At 32.5% G+C, this 19,874-nt stretch overlaps 1 protein-coding gene across 1 annotated transcript; it reads right to left on the reverse strand.

Annotated features, from left to right (window-relative positions):
- Positions 1 to 464: 464 nt before the first annotated feature.
- Positions 465 to 8,477, reverse strand: LOC136977984 (fatty acyl-CoA reductase 1-like). The gene is made up of 12 exons (XM_067273606.1): positions 8,337 to 8,477; positions 4,644 to 4,760; positions 2,407 to 2,582; positions 2,260 to 2,332; positions 2,091 to 2,197; positions 1,849 to 2,023; positions 1,629 to 1,673; positions 1,445 to 1,563; positions 1,146 to 1,385; positions 943 to 1,072; positions 736 to 863; positions 465 to 660 (listed from the first exon to the last, which is right to left on the reverse strand). The coding sequence occupies exons 1-12, from the start codon at positions 8,472 to 8,474 to the stop codon at positions 507 to 509; spliced, it is 1,602 nt and encodes a 533-aa protein (XP_067129707.1). The 5' UTR covers positions 8,475 to 8,477; the 3' UTR covers positions 465 to 506.
- Between the last annotated feature and the right edge of the window lie 11,397 nt (positions 8,478 to 19,874).

Genomic DNA, 19,874 nt, shown 5'->3' on the forward strand with positions numbered 1-19,874 from the left:
TACAACATGAAAAATCAGTTAATTATATTTTGTTGATTTAATCAGAAAAGTATCATTTGATTTATTTGAAGCATTTTGTCTTTTTTCTGCAGACACTAATGTCTTTCTCCAGGTCCACCAGGAAATGGGGGACCTGGAGGTCAGCCAGGTAGTGAAGTACAGATAGGGCTCATCTTGTCCAGATAAATCAGCCATGAAAACTTCCTGGTCCCCCAAAGTTTAGGCTGATGCCTTCAAATAACTGCTTCATCCATCTGGCTGGCTAAGATCCAAAGTATTCAATTAAATTTTATTTTTAAGAAATTCAATTTATTTTATAGAACATTTTGGACATAACACTAAAATAAACCATTTGACATTTTAACATAAAAATATAATTTATTGAACAATTTCATGCTAAAACCCTGTTTAATTTGAGTATAAATTTAGACTAGTTCTTAACGATAGTTTTGTTATGCTAATGAGACTTTAAATTGTACATATTGATTTACAGAAATAATGATACTTCAAGAAGGGAATAATTTTCGTATTTTGTCTTGTATTTGAAGAATCAAAGATACTAGAAACCACCATATGGAGTGAGCAGCCATTGTCTGTCTTGATAAATAGAAGATAACACAGAGAAGCAGTCCATGCACTGCTTGCCAATAATAATAAATCCTAAACAATATATTTATAAAAAAATTAATTTTCTTAAAGTCAAAATTGCAAAAACAAAAGAAAAAGAAAAAATACCTTCTTAGGTTTGTTCGGGCTGCAGGTAATGTAGATTCGTCTTCTTTTAACAAATATCTTCTTACTCCTAACACATAATTTTCCATATATAATGACCAGTTAATTGGTCGGATGTCGAAACCAAATGTCTGAAAGAAAGATAACTAACTAGTATAAGGCATTACTGATGAAATTCTATGGTATAAAACTTTTATGAATATAACTAACTTGTTTATCTCTTCCTGATAATGAATTCATTAATAATAATACATTATTACAATCAAAATGCCATTCATTTGTCGTAAAATATTCTAAAAGATGAACTGCACGATGAAGACTTTTATAAACTTCTAACAATCTATAAAAAAGAAGAGAGAGACTAAAGTTCAAAGCCAAATTTATTTTTAAACCTCTACTGTTTAGAAACTTACCCAGGTTTATTGCCTGTTATCCATGCTAAAAAATCGACAATTGCAGCAGGCAGAATATGCTGAAAATGAAGACACACTTCATTCCAAAATCGACTAGTTTTAAAACTTCCACCTGGATAACGAAAGACCTGCATGCTTGGATGTTTGATTATAATGGGATAGGCAATCCTCTTGATGTCTCCCCAAGTGATTTTATTAATCGAGCCAGTTGTACAGTTGTATACAGTGAGCGAGTTTGGCCTAAGTTAAGTAAGTAAATTGCACTTTTGATAACAAAAGTACGTGTTGTTTGAACTTACCTACGTGCACCAATATGCCAACCGACTGTGATCATCAGATTTACAACTAGGTCAACTGGAACTACATCTGCACCTATGTTTCGATCCACGAGCATGGTTCTCAAAATTCCCTTTCCTGTCTGTAAATATTTATTAAAACGTTATTTTGATGCAAACTATTTTCTTCTAAAATGAAATTAATTACCGCAACAATAAATCCGGAAGGACCGTTATAATTATCGACCCAACCCTGTAAGAAAACAAACAGTAATCAGACTAGTATAGTACATACATACAGGTGTTACTGCTCTAATTTTAAAATATCCTATTAAGTGTTCTGAATCTTCGTTATAAGATTGCATTTACTTCGTGCAACGAAAATAATAAATTTTTCACACAGGAAATCTGAAGTCAAATTCACTCACTGGAATTGGTTCTTTCCATGCAGCCGTTATAATAGATGGCCTAACTATTGCAACTGGAAAGCTCATTTCTTGAGTTAAGAGGTTTTCTGCTAATGCTTTTGTATAATGATAGTTACTAGGGCGACCATTTAATAATTTTGGAACAATACTAGCAAGTAGATCTTCATCCATCCATCTGGAAAATATATAATAGTACATATATGCGCTCTAAAAACAAGAAAGCTGTTAAAATGATTGTTTACTCTGCCATCTCAATGATTTTCTGGGGAGTTATAGATTCCGAATAGACGATTTCTTCGATTTGTTTACGATAACAAAAACAATAAGCTGTTGACACATGTACTAAAGCCTGAGAGAGAACAAAAATTTCATTGTTTTGAAAATTTCATAAAAACATTTTACATTACTTACCGATATATGAACCATCTTATGGCATAATTCTATTATTCTTCTTGTTCCCTCTACGTTTATTGACACGGATTTCCTGAATAAAATATTCAGTTCTATTACTAAATAATCTTAAAATTCACTGCTTGCTTGTAAATACTTCGGACTTACTTGAAAGGTTCGTCAAATTTGACTGTGGCTGCGCAATGGAAAACAACATAAACATTGGCTGTAAGAATGCTTGTATCTGTTTGACTGAGTCCAAGACCCGGAAGTGTAACATCACCACTAATTGGTATGACTTTGGTAAGGCTCTTAGGATTTTCCCGCTTCAGATGTGCAAAGATCTAAATTTCAACACAGCTAATTAAAAATAGAACAATGCTTTTTAAAAGATTGTAATCCATAAAATTCAGTTCTCTCTCAAAAAGTTATCAGTTTGGATTTCATCAATAGCTTGAGCTATTAGTCCCTGTCAGCGCCCGCTCAAGCATTTGTCACCCCGGACAAAAAGACAAATTGCCGCCCCTTAAATTTATTTAGAGAGACGTGTAATATAAAATTAACAATCAAGTAGTACAAAACAGTAAAAATTAAAATATACCTGTACCTAGTTACAAATTGTTAACTAGATGCATTTTTAATGATACTACAAAAATGTATTATTGTACAATCAAACAAAAAACTTATATCCTATAAAAACTAAAGTACATCGACTGTACTAAAATCAAAAGAAACTTTTTTTCTTATTTTTAGTTCTGCAAACTTTTTATTAACTCTCTTAAGTTTACTTGATCGGCAGTTTCATGCGCAATCGCCAAAATGGCCAAACTATTAAGATTTTGCGTGGGTAGTGGAACGTAAAAAGTTTTTAATTAACTTTTATTTAGAGAAACTCCTTTCTCCCATTAGCTACAGTTATTGGTATGATCGGCAGTATTCTTAAGGTAACACTAAGGTTTGGCACAAAATTTAACATTGTTGCTTATGCTTTCCTTTTGCCCAAAAGCCCTCTTTTATGGTTTTCTTCGGAATTAAGGAATGCAAATATTTTCTTTAGCTTTTAGGCAAAAATAGTAAATACGAAATGTAAATTGCATGGTAATTGAACCCACATTAAAAATCGACAAATATAAATTTCGATTAATTAAGTATTCAACTTATAAATATTTTGTCACATTCACAACAAAATGTCGCCCTTTAGATTTGCCGCCCCGGACAAATGTCCGGATTGTCCGTCCCTAGAGCGGGCCCTGTCCCTGTACTAAAATGCTGAAATAGTCTTCAATGATCTTTTAGTGTAATAAAAGCTATGCTAAATTTTATATTACAGTACAACAATATTCCAGTATGCGAATTCCTCTTAAAGCGAATGATGATTATTCAGTTCAGGTATCTCAATAGATATTAATCTTGGTATTATGAATTTCTTACAAGTGCATTTTGTGAAAATTCGAAAATCATTCGGATAAAAGTGGAAAGTAGAAAACAAATTCGAATTCCCATAATCTGTTTTCGTTCGTTCCAGTGATATTTTGTCATACCAGGCTGTGTAGTTTACTAATTTTTAATCACGATTTCATTGCCATCTGATAATTTATTCACCAGTTCATTACAGCAGAATTTCGTGCTATATCTTTTCTCGTAACTTAGTGCAATGCTTATCATAGGTGATTTTTTTAAATCATAAATTCATATATATATATAAAGACCTTTAACACCTACTATCGTAGGTTTTATAAAGTCAGGCATTTGATTTTATATTCATCCTAAGCGTCCACAATTTACCCTGAATTGATGTACACCACAATATTGTTTCCAGTATCTTCAGTCTATCTCATTGCCGTTCAGACCCGTTTCGGATAAAACTGTAGTCAACCGTACAGCAGATAACGTTTTTTTAACTTTGCCTTATGGGCACTAAGAGGGCCTCTTAACAAGCGTATAATGAGTTCGGCCAGGCCCTCAATATTACGAGGGACGGGGTCCGACATTATTCGGAAGGACCATCACCCGAAAAATTCTTGGGTATTTTTTGACCCGTTCGGATTCGATACTGGGTTGGCTGGTAGTACACTGGATCGCTAGTTAGGAAAAACACTGTATCGAGATGATCCAACGCTAATATGAGCGATTAAAAATTGTAACAATATGGAGCAAATTGTAAACTATACCTTGGAAGGAGATAAGGATGCTGGGATGATGTGGAATTTGTATAGTTCATTTTAAAATCACAATACCGTTTAAAAATGATAGTTAAGCTATTACCCCCCCCAAAAAAATATTATTTTTAGGGGAAATCTTTCTTTTAATGCAGAATCGAATGATTGTACTTTCATAAATTGAACCAGTAATTTAAAGATTAGGCCTATATATTCCTTAAATTTTAATATATCAAATATTCTTACCTGAGAACCAAGAAGTTGATCGAGACGTTGTCTACATCCCATTCCATCTTTCGTTCGCAATAATATATATATATATTTAATATTACTACAGGAACGTAATAATTTTTCAACTAAGACCTGTTTAAAATCAAATTTGAACATCTTTATTTAGAAATTAATTATACATATTTCAATTATAATTATAAATTTTTGTGTTATTGTTTTTAAAGTATAAATTTAGAAAGGCAATTACTTTTTTTTGCTGGAGACAAAAAAAAAATTTATTATTTTCTCGGTTTTTTAAAATAATAGCATTAATTATTTATATTAACGTTTAATTACGTATAATTGTATATATTAAATTGTGTGCTATATTAAGTATTACAATATGATGAATAGTGACACATTCGTGCCAATGGCCTCTTCTAAGCTGTAGATGTAGGCTAAGCCTCCGTTATCGACACAGGTTTACTGTATATATTAATACACACATTTATTTTCTAATTTTAGAAATATTTATCTTACAAATAAACTTATACAGTTAAAACGTACATTTTATGACATATATTCAAAAATTAAAATATAAAAATGATCTTGACGTGTAAAAACAGTGTACAGTAGGTCTTCGATTTAAAGGGCTAATTGGGGGAAGAGGTTATCCGATATTGCCGAAAGTTCGTTAAATGACTATCGAATGCATTTTAGAAACATATTAATAACGAAATTAGTGTACATGGCATATTAAAATGTCATAGTTATAAATTTTTCAATCTAAAATATTAATAATGTTGTCATTCACTCGTACCAAGGATTCAACTTTTTAGGTTGTTCTATCCGCGAATAAGAGAGGAAGCTATAAATTTTTTCGTTACGATAGAATTTTTGTCATCCGTTACATCGAGGGTTTCTGAGCAGTAGCTACGGAAATTATAAGATGGCTAGGCCGCATCAGTTTAGTCAGCAGTGTTCATGTGCAGTATATATGATACGTACTTTCATTACGTAAATCCGAGTATAGAGCACCAAGGCCTGTAATCGTTCTATCCTTTATGATATAAGATGCTCTCGGTTTATTACATTTTCCTTTCTCTATGTACTGTACATTGATTTTATAGTTAAATTATTCTGATTTACTTTAAGAGGACCTCGGTCAGGAATTTAAGGTCCGAAGGCTTCCACTCACTCTATCGGAACCAAAAATTACTTCGAAAACCAAAAAATGCATTCGAAGTAGGATTTTTTGCCAAGTCTGAAAAATCCTGCTCGTCGAGTCTGAGTAATAGTGAAAAGACTCCAGCCCAAATCCAAAGTTCATATATTTTAAAAGCGTTGAATAGAAATCGTCGAAGCATTAATAATAAAGATGCAAGGAGACAAGATTATAAAGACAACCCGCTACTTGCATTTTACCTTTGCTAATTAGTAAAGATAAAATACAACTAGCTTAGTTTTGTTGTCATATCTACAATACTGACATTACAACTTGCGTAACAGAATTTTTAAGTCGATTCGAGGCGTTGCGTTGTAGATAGTTGATAATAGTTCAACTTATAAAAAGAAATTTCTTGCCATTCAGAAAATAAATGATTTTCACAAATCTGGCAACACTGTTCGAAAAATATGGGTAAACGTGTTAACTTGATTTATTTATTTTATAAAGATTTAAAAGTGAAGCAGGTGAAGTAAAAAATGCCAAAGATATCAAAAATTTAGAAATTCTTCAAAGTGCTCTCAAAATCTGAACGTCGACCGCCCGGATGGCCATGGGGTTAAGGCCTCAGCCTTATCGCGCTGAGAATTCGGGATCGTGTCCGGGACGAGCAACTTGGACGGTCTGTCTCGGATAAATTGGGTCACCCCATTGTGGACCTGGCCGAATTCGCGATGGATATTAAAGGGCTATTTTTAAGTGTAACTGGGTTGAAAGAACCAAAAAAATAAACAAACGCATATTATTGCACTTAAACTTTAGTATTTATAGTGAAACTTATAAATGCAATACCTTCATTATTGTAAATCATGTTAACATTAAGCATAAGTAATTCAATATGATTTTTATATTCTGATGTATTTTGTTTGCAAGATTTTAAAAAATTTCTGAATAAATATACGTGTCAATATTCTGTTTATAAAAGCATACGAATGGTTACTGACACGCCCGTGTCAATAGTCTAAGCCTATTATCAAAAAAATAGGAATGGCTATTGTTATAGACTTATGGCTATTGACACGATCGTATTAATTAGAGACGTGACATGATATTTGTTCTGTTCTATTAACGATATATTAATGACTGGAATTTAAAGTGTCTATATTTCTCCCATACGAATGAATAAAATAAAATATCGATTCGTTGCATTAAATTCCTTATAGGATTTATTGATTTTTTAATACGAGTTAAAAATTCTGTGTATCGAGTAGAGTCCGCATGAGTGTCCGCAGATGGGGGCAAAAAGGGCATAGTCTCCATAGAATCGAGTAAAAAAATTCCAAAAATTACAATCGTAAAAGTGATTTAGATATATAATTTACACCTCGACCAAGGGACGATTTGTCTTTTTGTATTGATGCAACACTGTAAGCCAGAGTTTTCCAAACTTCTTGGTAAAGTGGAGCCCCCTTATTAAGGAAAATTCTTTTTTGCGGAGCATTCGCAACACGTCGGCATCTTTTGTTATAAATTTGTACAATTGACAGAGAAAGAACGAGGCCACTAGAGTCTAATGTTTCATTTTTTAATTATTATTTTACGAATAATTAAATTAAAATACATATAATTGTATACAATTGTTTATTAATAAACAATTATAAATATTTTATCATTCAATGAAATGTCAGTCGTACGAATGATGCGTGAAAAGGGCAATAGCAACTACCATTGCCCTTCTCACGTTGAGGTGTACTGCCGATTCAAATAATTGTTAACTGTTCAGTTAAAAATAGTTGTAAAATAAACAAATAATGCATTTGATTCATTAACTTTAAAAAGGTTTTTAGATTCGCGTTGCCCTAGAATTTCAATCGCGGAACCCACTTTGAGAAACGCTGCTGTATTCGATAATCTATTCGTGAAAAAAATGCTAAAATATTAAATAATTAAATTAAAATTTATTGAATGTAATTATTTATTATGAAGCCTTGATCCCCTGGAAAAATTTTCTGCCGACGCCCACGAGTAGAGTCAATTAATTGAAAATGATGTTAGAACAGTTACATATATATTTCATTTAGCCTTATTTGCGTTCAAGAATCAAGAGTTAAAATTAACCGATTACCATTTATTTTACTTTTATTACGTGGACGTTTATTGATTAACTTCTAACTCTTGATTATTTATTGCGAATAGGGACGTTATAGAAATGTCAGAACTAATGACACGATGAAATGTTTTCAATAAAAATATGATATAAACAACTGTATGGCGATAAAAACGTAAATTATTTGATATAAAATCATCATCTGAAGCTAAATTTTTTAATATAATTTTGCATTTTTAGTTTTTAAAATTTCCTTTAAAATTAATTACAATTATAAACGAAGTTGTAATTTACGTAATACTTTTATACGTAATACTAAGCCACAACAGAAGCTATTGTGATTCAAAAATAAACAGAAAAAAACTGTATCGTTTAGAATTTAAATATTTAAATTCTGTTATATTAATGGCATTAAATAGTAATAAATGTAAAGTATTTAAATTGAAACTGTTCTAACCTTGCCAACGAATCCAGTTGCGCCTGTAATTAATACACTTTTGTCTCTATAATAATCTGCGATGTACGATGATTCTGAAGTTATAGATGAAGATAATGAAGTGCCAAAACCATTTTCATCTTGTATAGAATTTACCATTCTTGCCCCGGCCTATAAAAACAAATAAAAAAAAAATTTCGGTTTATTTTCTTAACTGTTCTCTTTATTTTATAAATGATAAATTTACAATAAAATTCGATAATCAGTCACTATTTCACTGTGACTAATTATCTTTTGTGATGGAAATGAACGTTATCCAAAATGAAAATGAGATTAATAATTTTACCTTTTTTACGTGTATATTGCCTTCAATGAATCTTCGAAATAGCTCTGCATTGACGCTACCTTTGACACAACGAAACGCACTAATGCCATTAACACTCAGAATAAATATTATACTGACGCCCTGCCTCTTTGTAGGGGGCGGGTAATAGTAACAGTCATCCCTGTGTTGAGTATCCATAGTATTTATGAGAAAAGATAAGACCTGTTTCATCAGCAAATATCAACAAATATAATATGAATGTTCTCTATGTATTTTGCGTTGATTTACAATACGTGGGTCGAATAATTGTTCAGATATTCGATTCAAACGTATGTTTGTTACGTCTGTATGTTCTAAAACATACAGACATAACAAGCAAACGTTTGAATCGAATGTCTGATCGTTTCACATACTGACGATACTTTATATACATAGCCACGCTCACGTAATTTCTTTTGAATTCCAGGCACGGTTAAACTATTATGTCTTTATACAATTTCGTCCAATAGTGCATATATAGTTTACAAATTTTGCGCTTTTCGTTCTGTTTTTTCCGATATACTTCTCTTTGAGTATGCCATCTTTTGGAACGTCTTGTTCTTGATATCTTCGAATGTATCCGTACACGGAGGATTTATGTATTCCTGTTTTCTGCGTTGACTGTTACCTTCACACCATTTTCACGTATCTATAATATTTTGATTTCTTCGAACATTATCTCTTTTTTTGTCTCCTGAGATTACGGTCAACGCACTATCGGAAAGATACATACTATGTAAGTACTGTATTACCTTTGGCACTCGAAACTCATTACGTTATGTTTCCAGTTCATTTCCCCATAATGCAAACGAAAAACACACACATCCAAACTTCGACTAGTAACAGCATAACAGATATACAGTAAATATCTTCGAATCTATGTATTATGTGCAATTGAGTCTGTAACACAGAAAACGACAAATCCTTTCTAGCTGAAATTGAAAGTACAGTACTTTGTGAACTGCTTCCAGACATTTACCTCGATCTTCTATTTAAGAACGTAAAAGAATATGATGGTCATTTCCTTAGATATTAGAAATGGTGTTCTTAATTTAGGAAAGCTCTCTCTTTTAATATGCAAACACGTTTCCCATAAAGTTATTTATGTTTCATTGTCGACATCACTTATATATCAGCCTGTTAGCTATTAATAGTTTTAAAATTATCCAGAAATTAATGATACTGAATGAATGAATCAATTGGCAATCGAGGATAAATAAAACGATGTTGGACTTTCATCCTCGTGTTTATTTCATACTTTGTACATCATTGATGGGCCACCGACATCTTATATGAGTCCGTATGGTACTGCGCTCTTTAGCTTTGAAAAAACGAAACATTTAAAATCTTAAAATGCTTTTTATTAATAAAGAAACATTTTTTTTATTAATAAAAAGCGTTTTAAGATTTTTTTCTGTTATTTTTTTAAAATAACGCTAATTTTAAAACGATAGGAATCACAACTAGCCCAAGGATTTCTTCGGGCACAACAAAAATCAGTGTACAAATTTCTGCATTCGGGAATATAGGAATTTGGACACTTACCAGTGGCGTAGCTAGGGAGGTGCGGTAGGTGCGGTCCGCACCGGGCCCCTGGAAAGCGACAGGCTTATAGGGGCCTCAAAATCAGGAAAAAAGACCCGAAAAATTTTTTTCGGGGGCTCACAAATCTGGTTCCGCATCGGGCCCGGAGAACTCTAGCTACGCCACTGACACTTACAAAATAAAATTGTGATATGTAAGAAAAAATTCAATGTTTTCTTATATCAAAAAATAAAATAAAATAAAATAAAATAATGGTACATAATTTTTAAATCATTTAAAGGTGGAATAAACATTGTAAAAAGCCTTACAATATTTTTTAAAAAATTCTCAAAATAAAGAACTACTCTACAAGTAAAATAAACTTCAAAACTAATGCCTCATTAGAGGAAATAAATATTTAAAAAAGACTTCTGTACTTTAGTTTGTAATAATAATAATATTTTAAAATAAAGTTTGTGAAAAAATTAATAATCTTAAAATAAGCATTTAATTATTATGCCTTTGTGTCCTTTCTATATTTATTAATTTAAAATTTATTTTGTATACTAGTACTTTTTATATATTAACAGAACTTATTATACTGGAAAATATGGATGCAGATATTTCGTCTTACAGATCAAAAATAATGTTCTTTATTTAATTCACCTGCATATAAATAAGCATATTACATAAATAATTTAAAGAAATTTGACAAAATTTATATATATTTAACATTTAATATCGTAACCGGGGCCTAGAGGGCCCAATCCTCCCATACCTTTCTAAATAAACAAACGAAGAAAAATTCAAATCTAGGAAAAAGATTTGAATATGACTAAACACTTATTCACACGTATATAAAATATCTAAGGGTTTACTTTTCATTCACGGTGATAGAGAGGTAAATATAGGTTTCCTCGTTCTAATTCCGGCCCTCCTAATATCGTTTCTAGTTACGCTACTGGCAATAATGTTATTGTATGGGATATCGATACCGGGTGACAGAGACAGAATTACTTTACGATATCGGCGTTAGACTATCGTAATTAGTCGTATATAGCCTACTGAACTTTCGATTATCATCTCTAATTCATGAAATAATTGCTTTAAAACAGGCTTCAAAACAAAATACTTTATGCGTGACTCATTAAGTAACGAAGACAAGAAAGAATCAATTATAAAAATTAATAATTTTATTCAAAGAAATGAATAAATAGAGACGGAAGGACAGTTTGCTTTAATAATTTTTTTTTTTAATTCAATTCTTCGCTATTGTCCTTATTAGAATACAGGTTCTCTTATCTATTTTTTCCAGATTAGCTTCGTACTATCAATTTCGTTGCATAAATAATTGACAGACAAATATTGCATTAATTAATAAATGCAATTAATTAATATCGAAATAATTTTTCAATCTTCACGTACAAATCTGTGATATCACGTTTTGTTAAAACCTTCAGTACTAATCTGCGATGAGAAATAAAGTACCGTGTTGATCTAGTTAAAAAAACATCCCATTAATTAATTACGTGCAAAATTTTTGATCCATGTTTGACCCCCTCTGCGATGTACAGCGGTGTACTTTTGGAAAATCTCCTTTCCTTTAACTTCGTATGCAATAATTCATGGATCTCTCCCACAAGTCTAAGAAATGACTAAGAAGTTCTTCAAATATTTTCTAACCGACAATTTATTCATATGGCTAGAAAGTAGGCTTATAAGAACAAATTCGTATGCTAATACTACACTAATATCATAAAAATCCACGTAGACGATGCTCCCTCCCCATCGTGTACATAATATACTTTTCGCAACCCACTCCCTCCCATCCTTAAACTGTACACGTAATTAATGAATGGCTCCTTATTGCGATTATCCATGTTATTTTTACAACCGATAATAATTGGATACTACATTCCTCAATAGTATCCAAAATTTAAAGTACTAATTAAAATATTTCTATTACTCTGTAAGAAGTATTCATATTAAAATATAATTACTTGATGTTATTGAAACCGTGTTGTATTTGCTTATTGTGTACAGGCACAATGAAGTGACATTTTCCTCAACACTAGGCCAGTTGAATCTTTTATTTAGTTAGAATAAAAGATAACTAAATAAAAGATTCAACTGGCCTAGTGTTGAGGAAAATGTCACTTCATTGTGCCTGTACACAATATAATTACTTCTTATATACAATATAAAATTTTGAAAACGTATTCGAAGTGATAATGCAGAGATATGTACAATTCAGCGATATAAAACTTTCTATTTGTATCATGTATAAGGGAACAAAAAACATTTGTTATCAACTGTTATACAATGTACAGTATATATATAAAATTCATTACAATATACATAATTAATATTAATATAACTTACATGATTATACGTATAATTATGTATACTGTAATTAAATATTATATATGTTATTGTCAGATATTACTATTGTAAAGAATATAATACATTTCTAACGTGTTTTGTCTTTCCTTTTAAGACATTAGAGACAGTAGCGTACCACTGTGGATGTAGCCACTAGAGTGTTGTGAATGAAGAGTAAACTCTTGAATATTCTGTATACATATATAAAAGTGCGCTTATCACATTCAAACCTTTTTCTGTACTTTATTTATTTAATAGGACAAGAAGCCTCTTTCTGGTTACGATACCGATTGGAAGCCTGAAAAAGATTTAAACTACTCTGATCTACTTTACCATCTGAGAGGACCTAATTTATACACAACTAGTGTATATCACTATGTTATTCCGATAATCACAGAGGGAATAAGCAGATATACATTTTACATTGGTTTATATTATGACTTATGCATCAATAAAAGCATAAATTAACATAATAAAGCAATCGAATTTCCAGATTTATTCTCGCTAATTTAGTTAATGATTTTAAAAATATATATTGAATTTGTCTCATTAAAATATTATTATTGTGAGAAAGACTCTTTCAATATAATAATGTACAGATTTATCTCGGTCACAGACTTAGTTGTATCTTCAGATATTATTATTAAATTATGTGATAATATTAAGATCCGCTTGAGGACACTAATGAAGGATATTGATGTAGGTCATCCAATAAAACCTGTTATATCTTTATCCCTTGCACTAGTATCACGACCCGATTAAATACGATAAACGAACATCTTAATAAAATAATCTTTAGAGTTCTTCCTTTTTTAATTTTATTTATTTATATATTGTTTTATATTTATTTTTTTATTTTATTTAATTTTTTCGAGTCGTAACAATAATAAAAATTGTTTATATACTAACAATTGCAAAGGTTTAATTGAATATAGTGCAATACAAGAAATTTGTTGAATTTTATAATATTTTATAATGCTCATAACATATTCTGATAAAAAGTAGTTAATTCTAATTTAGAAAAAAATTAATATAATTATCCATTGAATATAGGTTACTGTACATATCCAATATTGTAATTGACTATCAAGGATATCATTCAAGTTTCATTCAGATTTTTATTCTAAAATTAAACGAAATTATAAATATATATATAACTTATACATAAACTCACCAAAATGATCTTCAGCGTCGTTTCAGAGAAGTGACAAGCAAAACTAAACGTTCATTTCTACAAGAAAAGTATCCGACGGAGACAAAAAACCACCATTAATCAGAAAGCACCATCAAAAAGTTGTTCGATACAAAGTGACATTCATAAAGACATTCACAAACTGACCCCGTTTTCATCTCTGTATTCGTTGGTAAGAAAAACAAAACGATTTGTCCTTGAACTTTGCTGTGATACGTTCAGTTTTCTTCCCTTTGAGTCACGTTTTATAATTAACATTGGTTACGACCAGACTACATACGACTTCCTGGTACTTCTCTTTACTAGGGCATTGACTTCTTTCCTCTTGCTTGCACCTGACGTATTTATTTCATTGCATAGTGTCCTTTAAACATGGCGTCTATCGCTTATGTCACTATTTTCGAATCGTACTTAAATACCATTTTCAGCAATTATTTATAAATAATAAATAAATCGCATAAATGAAGGTATAATTTCTAACAATACAGTATGTTAAGTTTTTATAGGTTTAACAGATAAATTTAAATTATACTATTAATTTAATAAATTATACGTAAAATATAATCGTAATCAAACTGTTTCCGTATAATCTATAATAAATTGTATCAAACCCATAAATAACAGATAGCAAAATGACTTCGAGAGGTATGGATTCGAGTACGAATTTTCCAAGAAATTTTCACTAGTAGACTGACTATAGGCTTTATGTCCGGTCCTCACTCCTCTCCATGATGATAATTTATATTTCGCTATAACTGAAATAATTAATATAATTTTAAAAAGTATTATAATCCAATTTGATCATGTATAAAAGTACACAAAGTGTTAATCTGGTTGAACTCACAATGGACTTGAAGAAAGATCCTCATAGCGCCCGTTGGATGGAAAGAATATATGTCACGACACTAAGATAGAAAGAATAAAACATTTATTTTATACACTTTGTATGGTATTATAATAATTTCAAAAAATTTATTAAATGTGAGCACAAAATACAGCCAGATACTGGAAACAAATTTGTCAAGTATGACATTAGAAGAATGTTTAATGTGTTGCATATGTAACGAAACATACTCGACATATTAAATATTATATTAAATATTAAAAATAAAAAGTAATGGTTTTACTTTTTAAATTAGGAGTTAAATAAAGTCATGGTTTTATTTAACACGTTGTGGGTTCGGCCAGGGTATGTGCGATAAAAAGATCCTCTTAGTGCCAAGAAGGAAGAAAGAGGGGAGATACAGCGAGTGAATGAAACCTGTATTAGCACGGGCAAATAATTGGTTTTGATGTGTGTATTAATGTATACACATTATCGATCGCAATCAATCTGGTACTCGATCTGTGAAGTTGATACCAGCTTAATTCCTTTAATTTTTCCTATCCTTATCAAATTAAAATGTACGAGCCTAGAAAGATCTTCGTATCTAATACAGTGAACCCTCTGAACAACGCTCTGACAGTAACAAAAAATGATCGCTGTTATTGCAAGTTCGACTGTACTGTATTCAAACTTTAATAAACATAGTACAATAAATAAGTTTAAATCAATCTTGCCATCATAATATCTTAATTTTTATCATAATTATTCAAATAAATCTAAAGTTTTTTAAGTTAAGAATTTATTAATGAATAATTACTGCCATCTATTGAACTTTTATAGAATTAATTAAGTGTAGACAAATAAAAGAAAGATTTATTTTTTTAATAAATGATTTATTATGAAAAACAGAAACAAAAACTTATCTACTTCTGACTAACAATTAAAACTGTCTGTAGAACCAATCTTTTAGAATCTATCTTTTTGTAATAAAATTTTAGCGGAGGATCGCGATCGTGATCGCAGTTTGTATCATCGGTTCTATTCTGTTCCCTACACTGTGAGGACAGAATAGAACCTTCAGTAGAGACGCGTAGAAAGTGGCCATCAGACTTAGCACCGATTTCACCAGTTTCAGCAGATCCTTGGTCCTGGCTCCATTTCTGGATGTTGCAAAATATTTCATTAAAAAAAAAAGGTTGCACGAGCCAATTTCGTCCGTATTTAGGTCATATGAGTGTTCCAGGTATGGTGGAAGTGCATGGTGGAAGTGCATACCCAAGATCCTTAGGCCTTGAACATGCGGGATGTATCTGTGAATAGAGTCAAAGCAAGGGGAAGATGGTTGACTCCGGGGCGAAAAATCGACGCAGGAGCTTTTTGTGTTGAGAAATGAAGGCTCCACGTTAACGCCCAATGTTCCATAGAGTCGAGTGCCTTTTGTACTCTGGTCGCTGCCATCTGTTGATGGGAGCTTGTCGTTGTTAGGTAAAGGTTATCTGCGTATAAAATTCCTGATACATTTGGTGGAAGGATATTCCACAAATCGGAATATAGCAAGTAAATTGTATCGGAACTAGGATGCTAGCCTGTAGGACGCCTTGTGGAAACTGCTTGTGGTGAGAAAGTTTTCCTCCCGAGTCATATGCGCTTTCGAAGTCTACTGTTACCAGGTAGACCCAGTGATGACGACCTTGTCCCATCGCGATGTAACGTTGTATTGTGACCAGGCCTCTTCTACTCCTTTGTATGGGATAAAGCCGAAGTGGTGGTTGTCATGGAACGGGTGGGTGTTGAAAATTTGCCGTCGACCTTTGAAAACATAGTTTCAAAACTATGTTTTCAAAGGTCTTTGTGACGGTTGATCTGACAGCTGCTCCTTTTGATTTCCATATTGGAATTATTGTGGCCTGCTTCCAAATGTCCGGCTCCGTCCCGTGTCCAGGATTTGATTAAAGAGTTTTAACAGTACCCCCTCTGGTCAGTGGCATGCCGTGACATTTGATGATAGGGAAGCTGTGTTTCTGTAAGAAGCCGACTTTCAGGGGCAATCAATTAATTGCGCGTCAGGACCCGTTCGTATTCGTTTGTTCGATAAGCCAGTAAAAACCGTATACTTCTTTAAATGTATTTTTAATAGATTATCTGACGTACTTAATAAATAAGAAAGTTCAATATAATTACCTCCGTTATTAGATTCAATAAATTCCCTACTCCCTCTAAATGGCAATTCTCGCTTTGAGAAAAAACATATAACATCTATTAATTTAGATATACCTGTTAATCGTAATTATCTTGTTATAATTTTCAATATTTATTTTATATTGTCTACCAATGTTAAATTCTATTCTGCTTTGATTTCCAAATTGCTTCAATTTTAGGAAAGAATCGTCATTCGTCATAAATTTTATCGTCAAAATGTCGAAATTTTTTTGTTGACGTATTTATATTTATTTTTATTTTTTTTATTTTATTTTTTTTTTAACTCTTTCCACCCTGTGGGCACTAAGAGGGCCTCTTTTAGTAGACCCATTATGGGTTCGGCCAGGCCCACAATGGGGCGACCGGGTGGTGAGGGACGGGGCCCGACATATCCGAACGGACCACCCCCCGAAAAATTCCTGGGGATTATTCGACCCGTTCGGATTCGATCCCGGGTCCCCCAGAGCGGTAGGCTGTCACCTTGACCGCTCGGTCATCCGGCCTGCCGACGTATTTATATTTAATTTAGGCATTGGTCTTTCTCTTTTAATAATGTTTTCTTTTTCATTATATGGTCTTGAGCCAAAACTTTTTTAAAATAAATTTTTGAATCACTAGCCACGATATAAGGGCTAAAATTAAAATTATCAGAAAAACTTACTTGGTAAAACAAAATGTGTGATGAATATACATACCTAGTACAAAAAATTCTTCAATTGTATGAATATACTTTTAAAGAAACTTATAATTAAATATAACTTTGTGAAGAAACGTACATAAAAATAACAAAATATTCTTTACTTTTTAAATCTTAAAACAATCCACTTACAAGTTAGTGAAATAGCTCCCTACGAGTTGCTAATGAATGGAATCGGACACGGTCCAGGTAGGTGTGTGCGTGCCAAATCCCGAGGGTGCCGATACCGGTCAATGTCAAATGCCTCTTTTGTCGCATCACTAGTATATATCAAAGGACGCGACAGGGTTGTAGATTTTAAACGTTTCTCACCATAGCTATAAAAATCTAAATATGTCAAACTTAACAGATTGTCCGTCGTTCGTTTTCTAACTAATTGGTTTTAGGACCGAGTGTTCACGGAAATTTCCAAAATTTCCAACTTTTCGGTCACTCTCATTGAACTAGAAAAATTTCTGTCTTTATTACATCTAATATTATGAAGAGAACAGACCCCACTGTACTCGGCAAGAGATTGGTTCGGTTAAGCTTCTGTTTAAGTAAAATTATGGCTCTTTCATCAGGGTTTTATTTATGTTTCTAATTCCCTAATCGCTTAATTATTTAACTACTACTTAAGTAGAAATAAGTCGAAACCAGTTACTTTGTACTTGAATATCTGTAGTCTTGGGAAAGAAGTGGAAAGAAATTTTTATGACAGCCAATACATAAATCGTAAATTTAAGGAAAATAAATTCTAAAGCTTTTTTGTACCTTGTGCGTTTCATTCATTAAATTTGGTTGTAAATGATGATGCCAAAGTAACAGTTAATTTTTTAACATTACGTTTTATCTGCATCCGCTTACAGATGGGACTTACTAAATCGTAATATCACCGGTTTAACATTGAAATCCGTAAGTAATATAAGATGAGAGAGCAGAATAAACGCGGAATAAATATATCAAATATTTTAATGGATTTTTTAAAACTCCTGTCAACTATACAGAACTATCATAAAAACATGCCAGAAAACTCCTATCGGTTGGGATTAAGTTATAAATCTAGTCTAGGGTGAGCAACCTTTTTTATAACATGGGCCAGAATAAATTTTACGTTTTTTCCGCGGGCCGTAGTAGTTAATTGACGCCTTCTTGTGACTTGTAATCTTTTTAGTCTGCAAATATGAAATAAATAAATAAAAAGTTAATTACTACATTTATTTCTCTTATCGTTTTCGAAAATTACAAAGAATTGGAAAAATAACTAATAATAACTATTAATTAGTTATTTTTCCAATTTAATAATCTATTAAAGATCTCGCAGGCCGGATAGAAACTTTTCGCGAGCCGTAGCTGGCCGGCGGGCCGGGGGTTGCCCGCCGTTGATCTAGTCTACTCATGATTCGCATAATCGGGCGAGGGCGACCGAATATCTAGCAGGCGGGCGGCTAACAGCCCACAACCGGTCCGGGATATAAAATTAGAAGCTTTATGTGTGAAGCATCCACCAGCTAAACCAGGTGACGTTGGTGCTCTGTAAAGCGCATGCGCCAATGCCTATAATCTGGCTGATTGGAAACTGACCCGGTTTCGACACTCCTTCCGCTACCGAATTATTCGAATATACAATAGCAATCTTATCGTTTTTTTTTCACATGTAGTATAGAAATTTGTAAAAGATACATAATGCAGTTATAATAAAAAATTAATTTTAATTAATACAAAGTACGTTAAAATATGAAAATTTATATTTTATAAAATACAAGGGAAGGTCATTGGAAGGTGGAATCGGCGTTTCCATCGCTTCCAATGACGGCACGCCACTGCCTCTGGTGGAAGGTGCTGGAGCAATGAGGCGGGGATTCCGTCTGGGCCAGGGAAGTACCGTTTTAGGGTTCTGATGGCTGTTTTCAGCTCTGACAGCTCTATAGATTCTTCTTCTTCCCCTTGATGATAGCGGATATGACGGTGTTGCGGGTAGTAGTTCCCTGTAGGTCTATCTCAGCCGAAATATTCCGCGAAAAGATTTGCTTGGTCTTCTGCGTTAGTGATTGTTGTCCCTTCTGATGTGGGTGGTCTCAAATGGGGTCGGAGACCTGAGCTTTTGAAATATCTGGTATACTGTAGAGGGGACTGAGAGAAAGTGAAAAAATTCTCCCACCACCATCGTCTGTCTTTTTGTATCACTCGACATAATTGAGCGCTTTCTTTTTGTATACTATCTACTATGTAGTGGAGGCAAGTTTTCGGGTTTGTTTAAACGTTCGTCGCTTCTTGGCCCGCAGTAGTGGGGTCCACCATGGCGGAGAAACTAAGCTTATATCAGCCGCCTTGTATTTGAGTCCCGTGCCGTTATTAAGCTGTTTATGAAGGTTTCATAGATGGTATTCTGAGTG

The sequence above is a fragment of the Centruroides vittatus genome, unplaced genomic scaffold (assembly GCF_030686945.1).
Source record: "Centruroides vittatus isolate TY-2023 unplaced genomic scaffold, ASM3068694v2 contig_484, whole genome shotgun sequence".
In the NCBI taxonomy this organism is placed as follows: Eukaryota; Metazoa; Arthropoda; class Arachnida; order Scorpiones; family Buthidae; genus Centruroides; species Centruroides vittatus.